Here is an 18,663-nt window from a genome sequence, read left to right as displayed (position 1 = left end):
AACTACTACTTTTTACATGTTTATTTGTGTTAAACAAGCGCATTAATAAAGTATTGGTTTTTACCAGCCAAGGTTTTATTGCACTTACTTGCAGTAACAAGTGTAGTTTTTTTTGTCCACTCGAGTAACCTTCAAGTTATCTTCACCTCGTCTGCACCGCAGCCTCTCTGCTCTGCTGTTCGCTGGCTTCACTCTGTGTCGTGTGTGTTTGTGTGTGTGGAGGAGAGGCTGCAGTGATCACGAATTACACCAAATGTTAAAAAGTACAGATAAAAGTACCGGTATTGTAGGAGTTTATAAATAACTACGGTATTTAATAATTTAGCACTGAGGCCTGTTCTTTACCAGGTTTCAGTACCCATCCCTCTCTGGACTGATTTTAAATTGCATGTATATTCTCCTTTTCTATTTAAAAGGTATTTCAGGTATTTCAATGAATCCTTAATCTGAGCTTTTGAATTTGAATAACCTCAATTTCCGGGATTAGTGAGGTTAAGACGTGTATATTTTTACCTACTGGAGAGTAGTTAGACCCAGAGCACTGTGGCACTAAGAGGATTGGGAAACTGCTGCTGATGTATCACAGACTCTGACCCCTCATCTACCCGTGGCATTCTCCTTTTAAAGCACTCAGAGCCACATACAAAATGAGTGTGTGTGTTGATTTGCCCTGTAATGTTTGATTCACACACATGAGCACAGCGTGTGGTAGACGGGTATGCAGGATGGAAGAGGAGAGAGGAATCCTGCACAGTTGCACATTTCGATGTAGAATCACATACATAAAAGTTGGAACTCACACACAAATGCACACAGGACAAGCCTAATCTCTTGACCTCCTATAAAATGCTCCATTAAGTGAGTAGGCCCAAGTTATGGTCCTCCCCTGTGTGTCTCTGACTATCCTCTTTCTTGCTCTCCTTCTCTCTGCCTGTAAATATTGCTAATGTGGACAATAAATGTTTCAAAGTGGATTTTTGATTCCCAGCCATCGGTCCAGCTGTTTTTGGGTGGGGATCTTTTTCACAATGGTCTATCTGTTTCCATGTGAGTACTTAGGCCAGATCATTTGTCAGTTTGTCAATTTGCACTCTGGTAAATGCAAAGTCAGTGGCAACACGCAGTGCGGGAGAAAAAACACCCAGACGCTCATTCTCACGCTTTATATTCATCTTTATTTGTTTCTCGGATACATGCATAGACACACACACGCAGACACAGACATGCAAACACAGACAGCATCATTAGAAATGGTGAAAGCTGTGGTGGATGGAGAGTTGGGAAGACTCCAGCATAATATCCAGTACAGAGAGGCCGGTTGTGTGTATGATTGATGAGATCGACTACCACTTTGCTGTCTGGTTCGGCCAGAGTCCCGGCCAGGTTCCACATCAGAGAAGCCTTACTTGTGTTTAACACACACTCAGCACATCTTCTCCAAGGATCCAGTCGATCCTCAGATCTATCAGCTACTGCAGAGACTGCGTGCTCTTGTTAGTGAGCACGGTTTGTGCGTGCGCTTTAGAGGACTGTAAACATAAACAACATAGCATGAGAAACCCACAGTTGTGTGTTTCAATATGCCTGCACTGTATATGTCTCTCCTATGTGTTAGCAATGCCTATAGCAGTCAGACAGCCTTTGAGCTTTAAAGAGTTATTGGAGTCCTGGGATGAAGAAGGAGCTCGGGCTGAGCTGGCAGCCGGTCACAGGGAGGGGACAGATTCTTTCCACTTGAAGAAGATGATGGAGCTGGCCTTCACAGGAGCTCTGCTGCTCTTTGCTGCTGCTGTGGCAACGATACAGCAACAAGTCTCACTGCCCAGGGCTCTCTGTTAGCTTGGCAACCAAACTCCATGATCCGAGACTCTAATTTAAGCATAATATTTTTTTTTACCATCGTAATTAGATGCAAAGCTTATAAAAAAAAATCCAGTGAACTGCGACTGTTTTTCCACATTGGGTCATAGTTACTCTCCTCATGGGTTTTTCAGTTTCATGCAGACAGTGATTCTTGTCATGTGGAGGAAATATGTGACCTGTTTGTGTTACTGGAACGTAGTTATGAAAATCCCCTTTTTTCAATGTGATACGGTGTGCATGTGTTAAACCCAGCAAATCACCATGGTCTAAAGGTCATCTGCTGCGGGGATTACAGGCTCATGTGTGTTTACATTTTTAGCAAACATTATTGAAGGAAGAGGGTGGTTTTATTTATTTATTTATTTATGTATGAATTTATTTATTTAGTGTTGAAGTGAATCATTGCACTTGGGATGATGGGCTGTAAAAATGTCGTCAGTTAGGGCTGTATATTGGCACTGACTTACTGATTTGATAACATCTTGATTCTGACACACCCTGTGTGATTCACTTTAATTTGACTCAACTCATTTCAAGTTCAGTGGAACATGATTTATATCAGATAAATGCCAATATTTCATAAATAGGAAAGCACTTCTTAGAATTTATCTGGGGAACTTCAGTTTCTTTTTTACTCCACAAGTCAGCGGCTATCATACACTTTACTGTTGGACTAAAAATTACTTTTTGTTTATGTTGTAATAACTTAAACTGAAAATAGACAAGTGTTTTGCTTTAAACTATAAAGTAAATGTTGAATGCACAATGTAAAAGCCATATGAACATGACACTATCAGCATTTAGATTGGTTCCTTTTAAGTCTCGCTTTCACTATGCAGTTCTGTCTGCCAGCAGGTACGATCTCCTGAGAAAATGAAGGCTAAATTTTCGGCGCAAAGGAAGTGCTTTAACCTTTGTGCAACCTGGTAGCTATTGGTAGCTCAGTCTTGGAACCCACTGGCTAATATTTGGGGTGATCCCGCATAGCAAGTGGATATCCGGGCCAAGACTTTGGGCCAATCCCAGTTCTCTTCCCTTAACCTTACCCCTTGGTTTCCCAGATAGGTTCCCCTCAACAACAAAGGGGTAGGGAATTTTGCCTACAAATTGGGACACCACTTCATGCAAATTAGCGCAACAGACATGTTCACCTACGTCACGCGTATCATCGACGTAGGCTTCACGGAGAACTCTGTAGCTATTCGTGTCGGCTACATTGTGAATGAGCAATTTTCAAGCATTCATATTCTAGCTCAACGCTTACAGATAACAATGCATATGCAGAAACACATTCTGACATATTTTGGAATTTTTGCATGCTTATTTGCAAAAATAGTACTTACAATTGTGCAATGCCTTTCTCATGGAGGCTGCCATCTTCCTGGAAAACTCGCCTGGCTGGATAGTTTCGCAATGCATCCTGGGAAATTCAATCTTCCCCTCAGTTGACATGGGAAGAAAAAGCTAAATAAGTGTGCATCGCACGGCCCTTCAAATTAAGTGGGGATTTTAAGGGCTGAAAAGCACTTCCCTAAAGTTTGGGACACCCTAGTCCTTCGCGGGAACGGGCAAAAACAAGGGCTAGGGCCAATTTTGAGGGGAAGTGTGAGTATTGGGATGGACCCTTTGTTTTTTTGTGCAGCAGTGATTGTTGCTGCTAATCTCTATCGACAGATATCTTCATTTGATACTAATGGATTTTTAAAAAAGCTAATATAAAGCTAAGTCATTGTCAGACGATAGCCAGTGCGTTCCACCACTCCACATGGGCTGTTTACCTGCCGCTCAAACATGATTGGTCAATACTACTTAGACTACAAATGGCAATACCAAAATCTAGTCCTGTTGATTCTGAGTACAGATGCAGATATCTGTTTATAAAGACAACATGTAGCTATCCCCAGTTACCAAAGAGTATTGCTGTATGTGAGAAAGCCTCATTTGTGAAACAAGTTTGCCTGTCTATTGGATTACAGGTTTGTTTGCTTCGGTCTGTTAGTAATCACCTAAGTGACATCATCCGAGCTGTCATCTTAACAAGCTGGCAACGTTAGCTCAGTTTCAGTTTTGTTCGTTGTGGTTAACATTAAGACAAGTGTTGTTCCTCTGCCATTCATTTGCCATTCACCTATACCAACTTTATCCATTGCTGTGCATTAATGCTTTAAGGCGGGGGTGGGGGAGACCCTCTGGAGGAGTTTGCATGTTCTCCCAGTGTCAGTGTGGGTTTTCTCCAGGTTCTCTGGCTTCCTCCCACAATCCAAAGACATGCAGGTTAATTGGTGACTCTAAATTGGCCGTAGGTGCCTTAGGTTGTCTGTCTCTATGTGTCAGCCCTGTGATAGTCTAGCGTCCTGTCCTGCCTCTCGCCCAGTGTCAGCTGGGATACACTCCAGCCCCCCTGTGACCCTTAACAGGATAAGCGGCTACAGAAAATGAATGAATGTGGATATTTCTAATTGAGGTTGTGGTTATTCGCAAGGCTCTGGGGAAATAGAAATCAGTGTGGTTGTCTTTGCAACAGCAGTGCCAACAATACAATACTTGGAAACGCTGGGGGTCAAGTTAAAAAATTGTCCGGATCCATTTTAATTACCTTAATGCAAACATTTTACACACTGTGAATCCTCAACCGTACTATGTATAACAAGTAAAGACTGATGTTGGGATTTTAAGATCAATAATAATATACTGTCTCACTCAACTCAAAATCCCAGCCCAGCCCAGTTCTAGATAGATAGATAGATAGTCAAAAGAAAAGTGGAGCACTACCATATTTTCCTTGTTCCCAGCTGCACTGTATTAAAGTTGTACTGTAAAACTTGCATTGATTACTGCAGTATGTGGGTTGATGATAATGATGGACATTCATGGGGAGTGACCTGGACTGGTACCATATCGGGGGCTCTTCAAACCTCTTGTGTTGCTGCCTTATAAGGACTTTTGTTTTCCAGATTGAAGTCTGGAAGGCCTCTGCTTGCAGCAGCAACAGCAGCAGCCGCCGCCCTCACTGTCTGTTGACCCTCACATCTCACACAACAGAGCAGCTAGGTAGCTGTTGGAACACGCTCTCAGAAAACCGCTGATGTCACTCAAACTGTCATACATTTTTTAACAACATCTCCATCAGTCACCCGTCGAAAGCCAAAGTTTTTTCACCCGTGCATACATTACACAAACACAATCTGCCTCAGTCAGGGCCTGACAGGAGCAGGGTGTGACAGCCCAACGCCACAGCCCGTCGTCGTGATTGACTCACGAGGGTTACGTGAGGTCATGGCCAACAAAGTGTCACTAACTGTTAGCAAGAGAATTGACTTGTACGAGCTTGCAGTGCAGGGGCGTGTGGCTCTGCCATTGTTCAAAACATGTTCAAAGTATTACTCAGACGTCCTGGGAAATGCACTTGTTTATTCTCCAAAGTGAAAGCAGATTTCCACATTTCATGCAGATTTCATCAAATTCGGTGGAAAGTTAGGCCATTGGCCCATGAAGAAGGGATTAGTTTCTAGTTTTGCAGAAAACACAACCATGATGTGGCCACTTTAAAAAAAAAAAAAAGGACATTTTGTTTTTGACCTGTAGAAGTTTTTCTGTATTCCTTGGTTCAAGACAGTGTTTGCCCAGGGACATTTGTGTCTGAACTAATAGCCATTTTAAACATTTTTTTCTAACACTCCTTCTCTGTGCTTCTCCTGTGAATTATGCCCAACCTGCAGTTTGCAAACCCAGATGACCATTGTTTAATTTTACTCCGAGCAATCTGGCAAAATTTGCAAGTGTATACAATTAATTTAAGTGGCAATAACAGCTATAAACAAATAATAAATCATGAGTCTGACTCACGTTTTTTCGAGACTGGAGTTAGGTTTGTGTGGCCTTGGCAGAGGTGACTGTCGTCCTACAGTGAGTGTGTCTGTGCATATGTTAAGAAATCTTTTTTGTTTTGCCTGAGCCGGTGTGTTGTCTAGATTCTAGGATAACTGCCTGAAGTCTGTATGTTTTTGTGCGGGGTGGTGGTCAGCAATCTATTGAGGATTAAACTTCATCTTTTCGACGTCTTCGGAGCAATATTATTTTCACATCTAAAAGTCAACAAGGCAAAAGATCTGGCTGTTAGCTTTGGGTGAGGGGTTTTTATTGGCTTCATCTTTAACCATGGAAAAGGACAACGGCAGAAAAGTGCTTGGCTCACCGCGGTGTTGGGCCTTTGATTTCAAATTCACTTTTGAATCAGTTTCATTTTCCGTGTTGTGGATGGCAACACAGACTTTTGCTATAGTCCAGACTCTGACAGCTACTATTAATGTCCAGCCCAAAAGTTGCTTAGTCTGCCAGTCAAAGTCTATCTAAACTGGTTGGCCATGCACTAATAATCCACACAAACAATACATCCTATCTGTTCCAGAATCAGCAGCTATGGATGGCCAAGCAGTGCAGCTATCTACAGTTACTCTTGTTTGCAGCCTGTCACTCTTCCTGTAAGTCTCTATCTCTGTCTGTTACATCCTTTCTCTCACTCCCTATCACACTCATACTTGGGAAATGCACTTCTTTTTTCCCCACAGGCTTCCTTTTTTGGTCAGATTTACAGAGAACTGCAGCTATTTCATACGTAGATACAGTGCATGCTTACTCTGTCGCTCAGCTGATGTTTGCTTCAGCACAAAAGCATTATGACCCTGTGCAGTATGTGAGAGAATGGAGAGAATTTTAATTTAAAAGTTTGGAGGACTTGTGCAGACTTTTAGAGATTACCACTGTCACTTTTTCCTCCAGTCTCCTCCAGGTTTTTCCTTCCCCTCCTTCCCCTATTTCTCTGTCCACATGTGCAGTTTTACCACGACTGCCCTCAATGAGGTGATACTGTTTCAAATTGTCAGGGAAGAAAAAGAGCACATGTCTCAGTGCGGGCATGCAAAGGTTATGACTTATGATCCCAGTTAACTAGTTTGACAGCAGAATCCCACATAATACACATGCACAGACGCCTGCACAGACACACACACACACACACACACACACACACACAGCGACTGCGACAGTTGAAGTATTCATATCCCATCCCTGGTGACCACATTTCACATTTTTACATTTCATAATCAGATTTTCTGTTTCCACATAAAACTGGAACGTGTATTCACAGTAGCTTGAGCTGCACACACACACACACACACACACACACTCGCTCTTTCAGCCCCGTCTTTCTTCCAAGCTCCTTCAGAAGGTGATTGGTTACTCCTGGCAGTACAGATTTTAGTGTGACTAGGATGCACTCAAATACATGCAGGAATTCAGCCCTTGATGCTCTCAAACCTGCCCCATCATCCTTTGACCAAAGAATGCTTTTGAAAAGAAAGAAAGAGGAGAATGAGTTGGCAGGGCGAGAGGAGAACTAGAAAATATTTCATGATTTGGGATTTTATTCAGAGCTCTATGGGAATACCTGATTTGTCTGTGGATGCCAGGGTAATTTCAAGGCAAGCTTTAAGTATAAAGGCTGGCATCTTGTTTTTTCATCCCCCTCCTCTTTCAGCCCCCCTTCACCTGTTTGCACAACTATGAGCTCAGCCTCTTTGTCTCAGCATACTTTCCTTTTTCTTTACTCTCAATCTCTCAACCCTTCTGCCTCTCACTCCCTCTTTCTGTTTGTGTCTATCTGTCTTTCTTTCATTCTTGTCAATCTATCACTATCCGTTTGTTTTCCATGGCATGTATAGTTGCAGATCTTAGCAAGATATTGATCTGAAGTTGCAACACTCCCACACTCTCACATCCCACTCATTTTTCTTGATTCAGTTCTCAGATTGTTAGTGAATATGAAAGCAAAAGCCTCAAATACAAAAAAACAAAGTGAATAAACAAAGGCAAGATACTTCATACTTAGATTTCCATGAACGTCTTCATGTCACCTTGAAATATTTACACTGAAATAATAGTCTGTAAGTGAAGACAGTGTCAAATCCAAGATGTCAGATTTTTGTTTCTGAACCTCAGCACTGATGAGAAATGGTTTCACTTTAAATAAGCTAATGGTATTTAAGCAGGATGTAATATATCACAAAAGAAGCTGATACAGCCAATTGTCAACCAGTAGTGTTCATAATTTTTTCAGCTACAGTCAGGTCCTATAGGGAGATGAAAATCATTTTGGAAGAAACAGATTAGACAGGTAGATTACCAGCTAAGTCATCACATATTGGTGCTTTTCAGTGGCCTTTCACATCTACATATCACACCTTAGGTATACACTTGCATCCGCTGTTGACGATCCAGGATGCATGCAACCAACGCTGAATGTCAACAAAAGCACATGTGTAGGTTTTAGACAAAGGCGTGTGATTTGGTTTTAAAAAATAATAATAATAACAACATGGTTTGTGCTCTACATTCATATGGGAAGTGAACACCAGGCTCCAGGGTGAAAGTCCAGGGTTTGTTGGATCCATAAACCACCCCTCCTGTTCATCCTTTAGGGTCTTTCCAGCTCCTTATATTTCACCGTTACTGGCAGTATTCCAAACTGATACCACCCAGCAGCATATCATACCACTGCAACAGGTGCCATCGGCCGGGTTATGAAATGACACCACCCATCCGTGTATCATACTGCCATGACAGGTGCTGTCCAGCCGACCAGCAGCGTATCATAACACCGCAAAAGTTTCTGTCCACCTGCGTTACCAACTTATGCCACCTGGCGGGGGCTCATACTACCGCAAAAGGTGGCTTTTGGCGTCAGTGTCTGATGGGGACACCTGAACATTAGAACAATTAGTTCCGCAGCCAGACCAAATTTGCCAAAACAAGATCCACGGCCTGACCCAAAAGTGCAAATCCTATAATAACCATGTGCTTTACAAATAATTTGATCAGACAGCATGTTTGGAGTGATTATATTGGGCCATCTCATATGTGGCTGCAAGATATTATGTTTAAGGATGAAGGTAATTCAGAAAATACAATTTAAATGAATATTTTTTGCTCATTCTCTTAATATTGAGCAACACATCTCCACAGTTAACGTGCCTGTCAGTAAGGCAACTGATTGAAGCATCTCCCATGTTCCAGCTGGAGCAGAAGACAGAGCCCACATACAAAGTCAGCAGTCAGAGGATTGAAACGTTAAATAATTATTATTCTGTATGTATGTTAATACAGCACATTTATTATCTAACACCCACAAGCTCTGTTGCTCTATTTTCCAATAAGGACTGAACCCGGAAATAAAATTTACACCTGTGAATCCAACCTCATGCAGCACTTTAATGTGGAACATACAATTACAGTAGGTCACACTTCAACAAGGTGTAGTTCAGACCAGTATCATAAAAACGTAGCTATATAACAGTGCATTTGACTCACCTTTGACCGCTTAGATGTTGTTTTTTTATTTTAAAGCATGTTCTCATCATCTATAGACTTCTAAAAGAACAAACGTCTATACCAGCTTTGTGATAGCCAGCATTGTTTTACATGTTAGAGAGAGAAGGCCGAGTCATGTGAGAACAAAGACATCTGTCCCCTGTAGGGTTAAAGGCACAGCAGATTTCTGCTTTGTACGTCACATAAAGGCTGCTGCCATTGAAATATTCTGCCCACTTGCTCATATTTACCATACGGTACTGTGTGACGGATCAGGAGGACGGGGCTTTGAAAGGTTGTTGGTGTTTTGGGGGACATAAATAGACCATCCTTTGTTGTGTTCAACACACAGTATTCATCTGTGGGTCCTGAGTTATTTGAAGCTAGGAAATATTATTTTCATAGTTCCATTATTATTTGTACTTGAAATTAACTTGCACAGCTAAGCATATAATGTGTGTTCTGTGTCTACTCTGAAGAAGATAGAAAACTTGAAAAAAAAAAGGCAATTTGAGAAACTGCTTAAGACTCTCATTGAAACCCAGAGCTGGTCCTCAGTGCAGCAACAGTCAATCAGAAAGCAGATAGGGAAAGAGAGAATATTCACTGCATATTATGCATTCAGCAGTCTTTAAGAACTCATATTGGAATATTTTGTATCTCTTTTCCTGTAGCTCCTAGGACAAATTAGCTTCTTTACTATGCTGTTGGGATAGCACAATTAAGTTCCCTGCGTGTTACTTTAGAAATGACCAATTTGAACAGAAAGAAATAACAGAAAAGCCTGGCAGTTTTGCAGTCCTGACACATTCAAAACAAACCAACAAACTGCATTGGACGGCAGCCAACTGACAGTTCTACAACGGCCCGACCGTGGTTTCCACAGCAACGACGCCTTAATTGATTCCTTCTCTAATTAACATGCTTTCAGGACAGCTGGGCCAAGCAGCATTGTGTTAAACGTCCCCTGAACGGTACGGTTATTAGCTTAACACCCAAATGGTTATCTGGATGGTGTTGGTACACAGCATTGTGCTGTTCAGCAGAGCATTTCCACATAAACTCATGGAATGTGCATTGAATTTATTTAGTGGCTTTACATAATAAAAAAAGGTTAATGGGTTTATCATGGTTGCGGTCCAGAACATAGGAAGTTCTTCTCTCTCTCTTGCTGTCTGTCTTCCATTATCACTTATCTTTCCTTTGCAGGCTTGTGCTAAAAATTTGAATTGATTTACTGGATAGATACTTAAATTCTAGTTAACTTTTTTTGTGCATAAATCAATGTACTTTTCCTGTAATTCACAGCAACAGAATAGTGTCCAGAAAGAGTAAAAGAATGACCAGTGCCACATACTATATGGTATGGCTGTCAGCTCACCAGTTATACCCAAATCATGTAAAAACAAGACTGTTTAACGACCCCAGTACGCAGAAATAATTTTGAAAAAAGTCAATGTTCCTTTATCCCTCGCCAAAATTTAGCGTAACTATGGAGCATTATTTGCCCCCCTTTCCAACAAGATAGCATGCTTATGAGTTCTCGGCAACATGCATCAGACCCCCGCTCTCAGATGGACCATTTAACAGTACCTGCGGGGGTGGTATCTGGTATCCGATAGCGTGTTTAAATGTGTTTTAAAGGTAAAATTCCATTTATTTACCATGTAAATACATCGACATTTTATTTTCAGCGATATAAGTCAGTAAGTACATTGTTGTACTTGGTCCAATTTGGAGGTCAACCTTAGACCTTTTCATGGGCCTTACCTGTGGCCTTCTGTACACTTTGATCCCAGTGTTTCATAAAATAAACACACAGCAGCAAAAAATACAATAATCTATCATAAAACAAAATTATTTTTCCACAAGCAATCATTCACCAGAATGGTTGCCAAGCAGCATGCAGGCACAGTGGAAAGTGCCACCTGCTTTACAAATCTGTGGCAACATGAAGCCAAAGAAGTTTACCCTCATGTGCTCTAGCAAACTTAAAGTTACATCGTTACCTTACCATAGAAAGTCTGCTTGAGTTTGTCCACTTCGGATGAAGATAAAAGGCAGGTGGAATGGGCGGTGGCACCGTCAGGTATTTCTCCAGCGAAGTGCCCGTAGGCTCCGTAGTCTCTCTTTGTTTCTTTCGCTAGCATTTTTGTTTTGTGGTGCATTCACTGAATGACAGTGTTGCGTATTTCTGACCATTCTCAATAGTTGCCATCTGTAGCTCTGCATCTAATACGCAGCTGCACATCGGACCAGACTTTGTTGACAAGACCCTCAGGTGCGTTTGGATTCAGAGAGTGCTTGATCTTCTGAAAGTCTTCCTCCGTTAATGCCTAATGGTGGGGTGTTCTGTCAGATCTTTCTCTGCAAAGTTCTTCTCTACTCCCAACGGCAAAAGGATGACATTGTCTATTTAGCGGTCCCAGCTTTGTTTCTTGACTTTTCCAGCTCATCAATTTCTTTCTCATTAATTTCAGCATGCCTCCTTTCTTTTTAATCTTCCTCCTCTATCCTGTCCATCTCTTTCAACCACTTATCCACACTTAGCCCACCCGGCAAATCCAAATTCACAACAAAATCTGACACTTTGACACAACGGTTAATTGGCGCAGTAATACTGTTGTCATGCAGTCACAGCTGCGTGTTTATAGAGTATTTTACAATGGCTTCGATTGCGGCCCAACCAAGCATAATCAAGGACCACAGCTATCCGTTTTATGATAGGATTTTTAGTCTGTCTCCCATAAGCTATGAGTCCCCTAACCAAAGTTTCTCCTGCCGATACAGCATATCACATTGCAGCCTGAAAACAGGCGGAACAAGTACAGGAGGACACACAAGAGCCTCTCAACAGGTTGCAATGTGAGCCTATCCATAACTATAAAATGCATTACTGTAACCAGTGTGTTATATTGTTCACATTTGTTCTGAGTTATCCTCTTAGACCTAACTGTCCATCTATGAAAACTGAGCCGTCCAGCTATTGCCGGTGGCTTTCATTTTTGCGGTGAGCATAAGTGATATGTTCTAGCTGCTTCCACTAAAGGGCCCACTCCAGTTTCATGAAGCCTTGCCTTATGGTTGTACATGACTCATTTCACTGGAGCACTCAATTCACTCACTCAGGCCCACAATGAGAGGGGGCATATTCACTTTTAGTAAAAATGGAATACACGACAGATGTAATGAGTTACAATATCAAAAGTACCCGCTGGTGTCAGGCTCTGTCTCGTCTCCTCTGACTCTCTCCCTCGCAGACAACAGTAATCACTGCTCTGGTAGGAATGTCAGAAGGAATACCAATATATTCACGACTGCTCTTCTGATGACTTTGACGCCAGTTGAGCTGCTGTGGAATTACTGCTGACAATCAAACATTCATATGTCAACACTGGCTAAGTTTTGTGAGAGTTCCTCATTATTTGCCTCATTATTTTTACTTGTCAGTTTAGGGCCTTGACTGTTTGGACATCTGTTCTTTTAAACAATTCTCTTCCAAGTTAGGAAGGGCTCGAGTAAAATAACAATGAATTTCAGTGAACTATTCAAATATTCTTGGTTCCCAGAGGATCAGTCTTTGTGACTTTGGTGTTTCCCTGTCGTCTCCTCTAGTTCCACCAAGATATGATATTTTTGGTTTTGTGTGAAATGTGCCAAATATTTGATGGATTGTCATGAAATACAGACACGCATTCAAATATTTGAGTTCCCAAGACATTGTATTCTTACGGCTTCAGTGCTTCCTTGACTTCTTCTTTAGTGCAGGTTAAATCAGGTCAATGTTCTTATTTGTCCAACACTTTAGGTTTGCAGGTATTTGGTCATCAACCAATGACATCCCCATCAGCCTTAGCTGCACGTTGTGGTTTTAGTGCTACTTAGCAAACATTAGTGTGCTAAAGTAAGATGATTAATATGGTAAACATGTTTCCTGGTAAACATTAGCATGTCAGCTCACTGATCCTCACATTTAGCTCAAAGGTCTGGCAGAGTTGTAGACTCTTAGTGCTAATTCATACAACCAATAGTGTGTGGTCTTACGAACGAATGAACAAAAAAGTTTTGTAATAAGTTTAAACAACGAGCAATTACTCGCTTGTAAACAACCTTCACAGTACGATGCCTTTGAACACAACGCCAACCTTCTCCTGCTTCTTCTCTGTGTCCCATTACATTGCAATGGTTTTCTGCCGGTTGGCGACACCCACGTAAAGGATCATTATCGCCATCAAGTGGGCTGGAGTGTATAACACTTCAGGGTCAAACGAATGATCAAGCGGAAGTTTACACACGGGTGTGAGGCAACTGAAAAAATAGTTCCACAATCAAGATGAATACCAACAACACGGATGGAAACCACAGTTTGCTACGATTTTTATGTCAGAACATCAACGAACACCACTGACCACTCGGTGAGTTTCATGGCTTTGAAAACAAACGTTTAGGGTGGTTTTAGGACAGGACCACACATGGCCATAGGCAGCAGTGTTAAACCAGGCAGGAGAAAGCCAAATTCTCAGAAATGGAGCAATCATCAAAATTTTGTTCTTAACCAATCTATTTCATCACAAACAACCCTGAAATGGGGCTCAAAGTGCAAAATACCGGACTTCTCCTTTAATTGCATGGCATAAGTGCATTTTGGGTGTGTCAACCACTTTTGCTACAGTAGTTAAACCGCACTTAATCTAAGTGCAAAGTGAAGTTCAGGGGTTTGTATTTAGTCTCTTTATTAATTATAGGTGTGTTTTGGGCTTAACATGAATTCAACCAATCAGCGTGTCATGTCCCATTCCCTTTAAAAGCCAGGTGCACCTGCATCTGGTGTACTGCTGCTTAGATGGCAGATTTGGTAAATTGGATTAGGAAGTGGTTTCCTCCTGTTTAAGCAACAAAACTAAAAACCGTAGTGGTAAATGTGACAAAGGAAAGAGGACTAAACTTTAGATTCTAGAATAATCAGTGAAGTTACACTGCTCCCTGTGCTTGAATGTGCACAGCATCTCTCCTGATGGCGAGTTGAACAGCAGCCCTGCCGCTCTGCAGTGCTCTTTATGTTCACGTTGCAGAGAATGTAATTAATATTTTTCCTCACTGATGATGTCACCCACCTGTAACCCATCCGCGTGTCCCTGTGTGTTGTAACAAGCAGAGCAGAGGCTTTGTGAACCTGCCTGTGTGGCTGCATCTATACTGTCTAAATAATGTGCCCTTTAAATTACAGGAAAATACTCTGCCATTCAGACTGTACACCAGGCTTTTGTTGGTCGGTGGCGCAATCACTTACTGCCACCTCAGAATAGCAATGCCAACAATGCACCTGATCACACCTCATTTAAAATGGTCACATGTACATTTGCTACCTATGAAACCTGGCCGCTGGCTTTTAAAAATGACGACTGTGTCGGTCTGACAATTGCACTGTGCTGTGCGTCACTTGGTGCCGGATGTAAGATATGGCCATTAATCTTGTTTAAGGTTTGTACTTTACATTTAGCTTTGCATTGTCAGTATACATCTAGTAATCAGCATACATAAGCCTGTCTGCTTTCGTGCATCGTTTCTTTTGGGGTGTTGAAGGCTCAGGAGACAACTGGTTAAAGGTCACCTTTGCTGTCAGGTGTGTTGAGTGACAGGCAACGTCTGGTGTCAATGGCAAGGATATTAGTCATCCCTCAACACCCCAAACCCCACTCCCATTCCTCCCACCCACCTCTCAACATGTCTTTAGTGGTTATTCCCTCCATATGAAGGTCAGCAGCGTACCAGGATTGATCTTGTCAGCTTTCTCATGAATGTTTAATAGTGTGTGTGCATGTGCATGTGCTAGCATGTATGCATATACAGCCTGTGTGTGTCTATAGTTCCACATGTTTTACAAATCTGGTATTCACGCCACTTTCTTACCCTCCTACTCCAAAGGATCATTTGTTGTTGTGTCAGGAGCGTTTCTTGTCAGACAGGGTGTGTGATGGAACAAAGACCACCTTGATGATGGTGGACAGCAGGAAGGATCAGCAGGTGGTCCAATTAGTCGGCCCCGTGCTGAGAGGGAGGAGCATTGTAAGGAGTAGTGCTCAGAGTGTCTTCATGCAGAACTCTGTTATAGAAGGGAGTGATGAGCCTTCTGTAGGTCCAGGCGTTGATTACAGCTAGATGCAAGAGTGAAGTGAAATACAAATGATGATGATGTAGATGTTTGACATACTGATCACCATACAAATAAACCTAACGACAAAAAAAAAGCTATTGTAACAGTGATGTTTAATTTATTTAGTTTCCTGTAAACTTTACAGAGAAACGAACTGAACACCAGGATGGAGGAGTGCATTGAGCTTTATCCACAGGATATAAACTTTGCTGTCTAAAGAAATTAGTAGAGTTATAAAACTCCCTTTTGTTTTGGGGGGCTCTTTCTCAAGCTTGTAATCAATGCTTCTCATAAAATGTGGTTGTAATTAAATGCAACACATCATCTTACCACCCAGGGCCCTCACTGTACACCACCCACACTGCTCCTCTCTTCCCCATGATACTATCTCTCATCTGCTGGGCCCTTGCTGACATTTACAGGGACTGATATGTCAGAGCAAGAGACTGGACACAGGGGGCATACTGGAGGAAACCCTAATGTTCCTCTGGGAAACACGCTCGTGCTTTCTGGTTGCAAGATATGTGACTTTCTATGCAAATGTATTCCACATAAGCATTTCAGTTGCCTCTGTAGGTAGGGACTTGTAATGGTGTAGTGGTGTAGAGACTTAGCTTCTGTATGGTAACTGTTGACGTCTAGACAACTAGTATTGTACTAAAGTGGGAGTCAAATTAGTATTCTGCATAAACCAGTGTGTGTTAAACCTCGTGTTACTGTGTTTTATTATTCAGGAGACCCAGGAGAGGTTTCCAAAACTGGGCCAGATGGAGGCCTGGGATGAGCTGGGCAGTGGGGAAATAGAGGGCAGCACCACAGACTGCGATGATGAAGATGGATGTCAAGCCTCAGGAGACGGTCAAGACCAGACCTGTAAGTAATAATGCATGCCATCCTCCACATACCCTTACATTTACACACAAATCCCCCTTTCCTCTATTCCCTTTCCCTTTGCCAAATGCAATATTGTCGTAATACGCCTCAATCTTGTGGGAGTTTGCTTCACTTGCATGTAAGAACCATACTTTTTATTACCACTCACTGGCCACATGATGCCACCAGCAATTTTTAGCCCCTTTTACTTTGCCTGTTTAAGGTGTAAATGTCGCACCTGGTTCCACCTTGCTGTTCTGTATAAAAGGTACAATCACTGAATGGAGGGACAGAATTGTTCTCCATTTGGCAGAGGTAGTAACAGCACAGAATCAACGTCTGTTAGCAGCTAACTTAAAGCACAAGAACATCGACTGAAAACTTCCACAAATTGGGTAGACAGTGAGGTCCAGGGGAGCTCCTTACCTTCCAAGCAGAGATTGAGATCAACAGTCGTATAACTGGGACAGCTAATGATGTTGCCATGTTATGCCACTGTTATTGTTAGAAAGAGCTACCTGATGTGTTTGTAATATTACTGCAATCCACTGCAAGTTGGATGTCGATAATTCTGACTCGGTCTTCCCAACTTACGACTAAATATGTCCCAGTGCATCTTCTTGGGAAAACGTGGACACCTGCAGCAGACTGATGTTTGTAGGTCAGATCTGTGAGCTTCATAAGCATCTACAGTGAACTTAAATCGATTACCACAGCACCATTAGCAAAGAAAACAGAGTTTAAAATAAGTCAACTGTCTCGCTCGTCTTTGCACATTAATAAAATAATGTACAACTGCTTGAAATTGTATAAACATGTGCTGAGCATAGTAGTGTGAGCCACCCCAGCCAGTAGCATAAAGTTGTTGTGTGCGTTTGTTTCGCCGTCGAAGGAGACAGACAGAGATACACGCGCTTGCAAAAACTTCTATCAAGCACAAATCCACTTAATGGAAATGGCAGCTACAGTGTTGTTACAGCACGTTTCACAACAAAAACACTACATAAAATATTATATATGAAGAAAATGTCATTGTGCTCGGTTCACTGTGTGCCCCACCATGTTGCTAAGTGGTGTGTATGTATCTTGCAATGGCTGTTCCATTGCATTTTTCTGTGGTGGAGGTAGTTTTTTCCAAGTTCAGATTACAATGGATTGCAGCACTTGTCATACTAGAGGCTGGTGCTGTTGTTTCACAGGTCACGCCTCTTTTGCTTCCATAACACCAGCATGCTGTTGATTCACACACCGAGGCAATATTATGCCTGCATTGTTTGCTTCTGTATAAAAAGCCTGAGTAATGAAAGGTCTTCGTTGCAGCACTATCGTGGGATCTCTTTGTAAAAAGGGCTTTTGTGATGATTTACAATATCTCTTGTGTTCTACCCTCAATCACCTGATTTTGTGCAGTATACAGTATAACCAAGGACAGACCCGCCTCTCAACACAGAGTCCTTTCTCTCTTTTCTCTTGCTCAGTGAGCCTTGACTTGTTTTCAGATGATTGCCACAAAGTCACTCTTTCATTCACCTCCTACATGGCAAGGGAAATTCACTTTAAAACACATTTTCACACTCTGCCATCCTCGCCTACTGTGTCTCCTCGAGGCTACAGCAAAGGTGGTGGCACAGGAGGATCCTCCGAGCCTTAGACAATGAGCCAGTTTGCTTCAGTGGGCACACACACACAAACACACACACACACCAGGCAGTGAGGAGGTGTTGGTGCTTGTGTTGGCTTTGATGAGAATCATTTGATCTTCTGCAGTAGCTTCTTGTTAATCATCCCTAATTATCATGTTATTTTTCCACCTACACAGTCAAACAATGGAGTTGGGTGTGAAGCATTGTCTTACTAGCATGGAGTGCGTAGAAAGGAACATGGAGCACCAAATAATGCACTAAACCGTCCCTTCAGCACCAGCAGGTGCCAAGTTTGATATAACAGTCAAGATTTTTTTTGGCTGGTGAATAGGCCTTCAGGAGACTGTACACAGAGACATCTAAGCTAGCAGACAGGCAAACACAATGAAGACAGGCCCAGTGATAAGATCCTCCCTGGAGTAAACGGAGCCTCTTTGGCTTCCCTACTTCTTCTGCAAGACTGCAGAAAAGCCAGATGCTGATTCAGAAGTGTTTTCATGTGTAACATGTTTACTCAGTCCAACAAGATGCTCACAAGCCCATTTTGCATGGAGAGCTAACTACATACATGAACAAGTACCTTATGATGAATACACAATACAATGGGCCCAGATATTAAAAGGGTTACTTTGCCAATTTTCAACCAGTCCCCTATCAAACAGTGTGGGCAGTATGTGCAAAAGAACTGTGGCAAAACTTCCCTCCATCTTACCAGCACCCAGATCTCCCTGTTCATCTCTCAGCTCAAATCAGTTCGCTGGCTGT

The 18,663-nt window shown here is 42.1% G+C and overlaps 1 protein-coding gene across 2 annotated transcripts in view; it reads left to right on the top strand.

Annotated features, from left to right (window-relative positions):
* Positions 1 to 18,663, top strand: part of gpc5c (glypican 5c) — a 139,014-nt gene that overhangs the window by 100,071 nt on the left and 20,280 nt on the right. For both annotated transcript variants that reach the window (XM_033651306.2, XM_033651307.2), the window contains one exon: positions 16,117 to 16,255. In XM_033651306.2, the coding sequence (XP_033507197.2) occupies positions 16,117 to 16,255 (139 nt within the window). The remainder of the gene's footprint in view (positions 1 to 16,116; positions 16,256 to 18,663) is intronic.

The sequence above is a fragment of the Epinephelus lanceolatus genome, chromosome 12 (assembly GCF_041903045.1).
Source record: "Epinephelus lanceolatus isolate andai-2023 chromosome 12, ASM4190304v1, whole genome shotgun sequence".
NCBI lineage: Eukaryota > Metazoa > Chordata > Actinopteri > Perciformes > Serranidae > Epinephelus > Epinephelus lanceolatus.
This window is presented reverse-complemented; position numbering and strand designations above follow the sequence as displayed.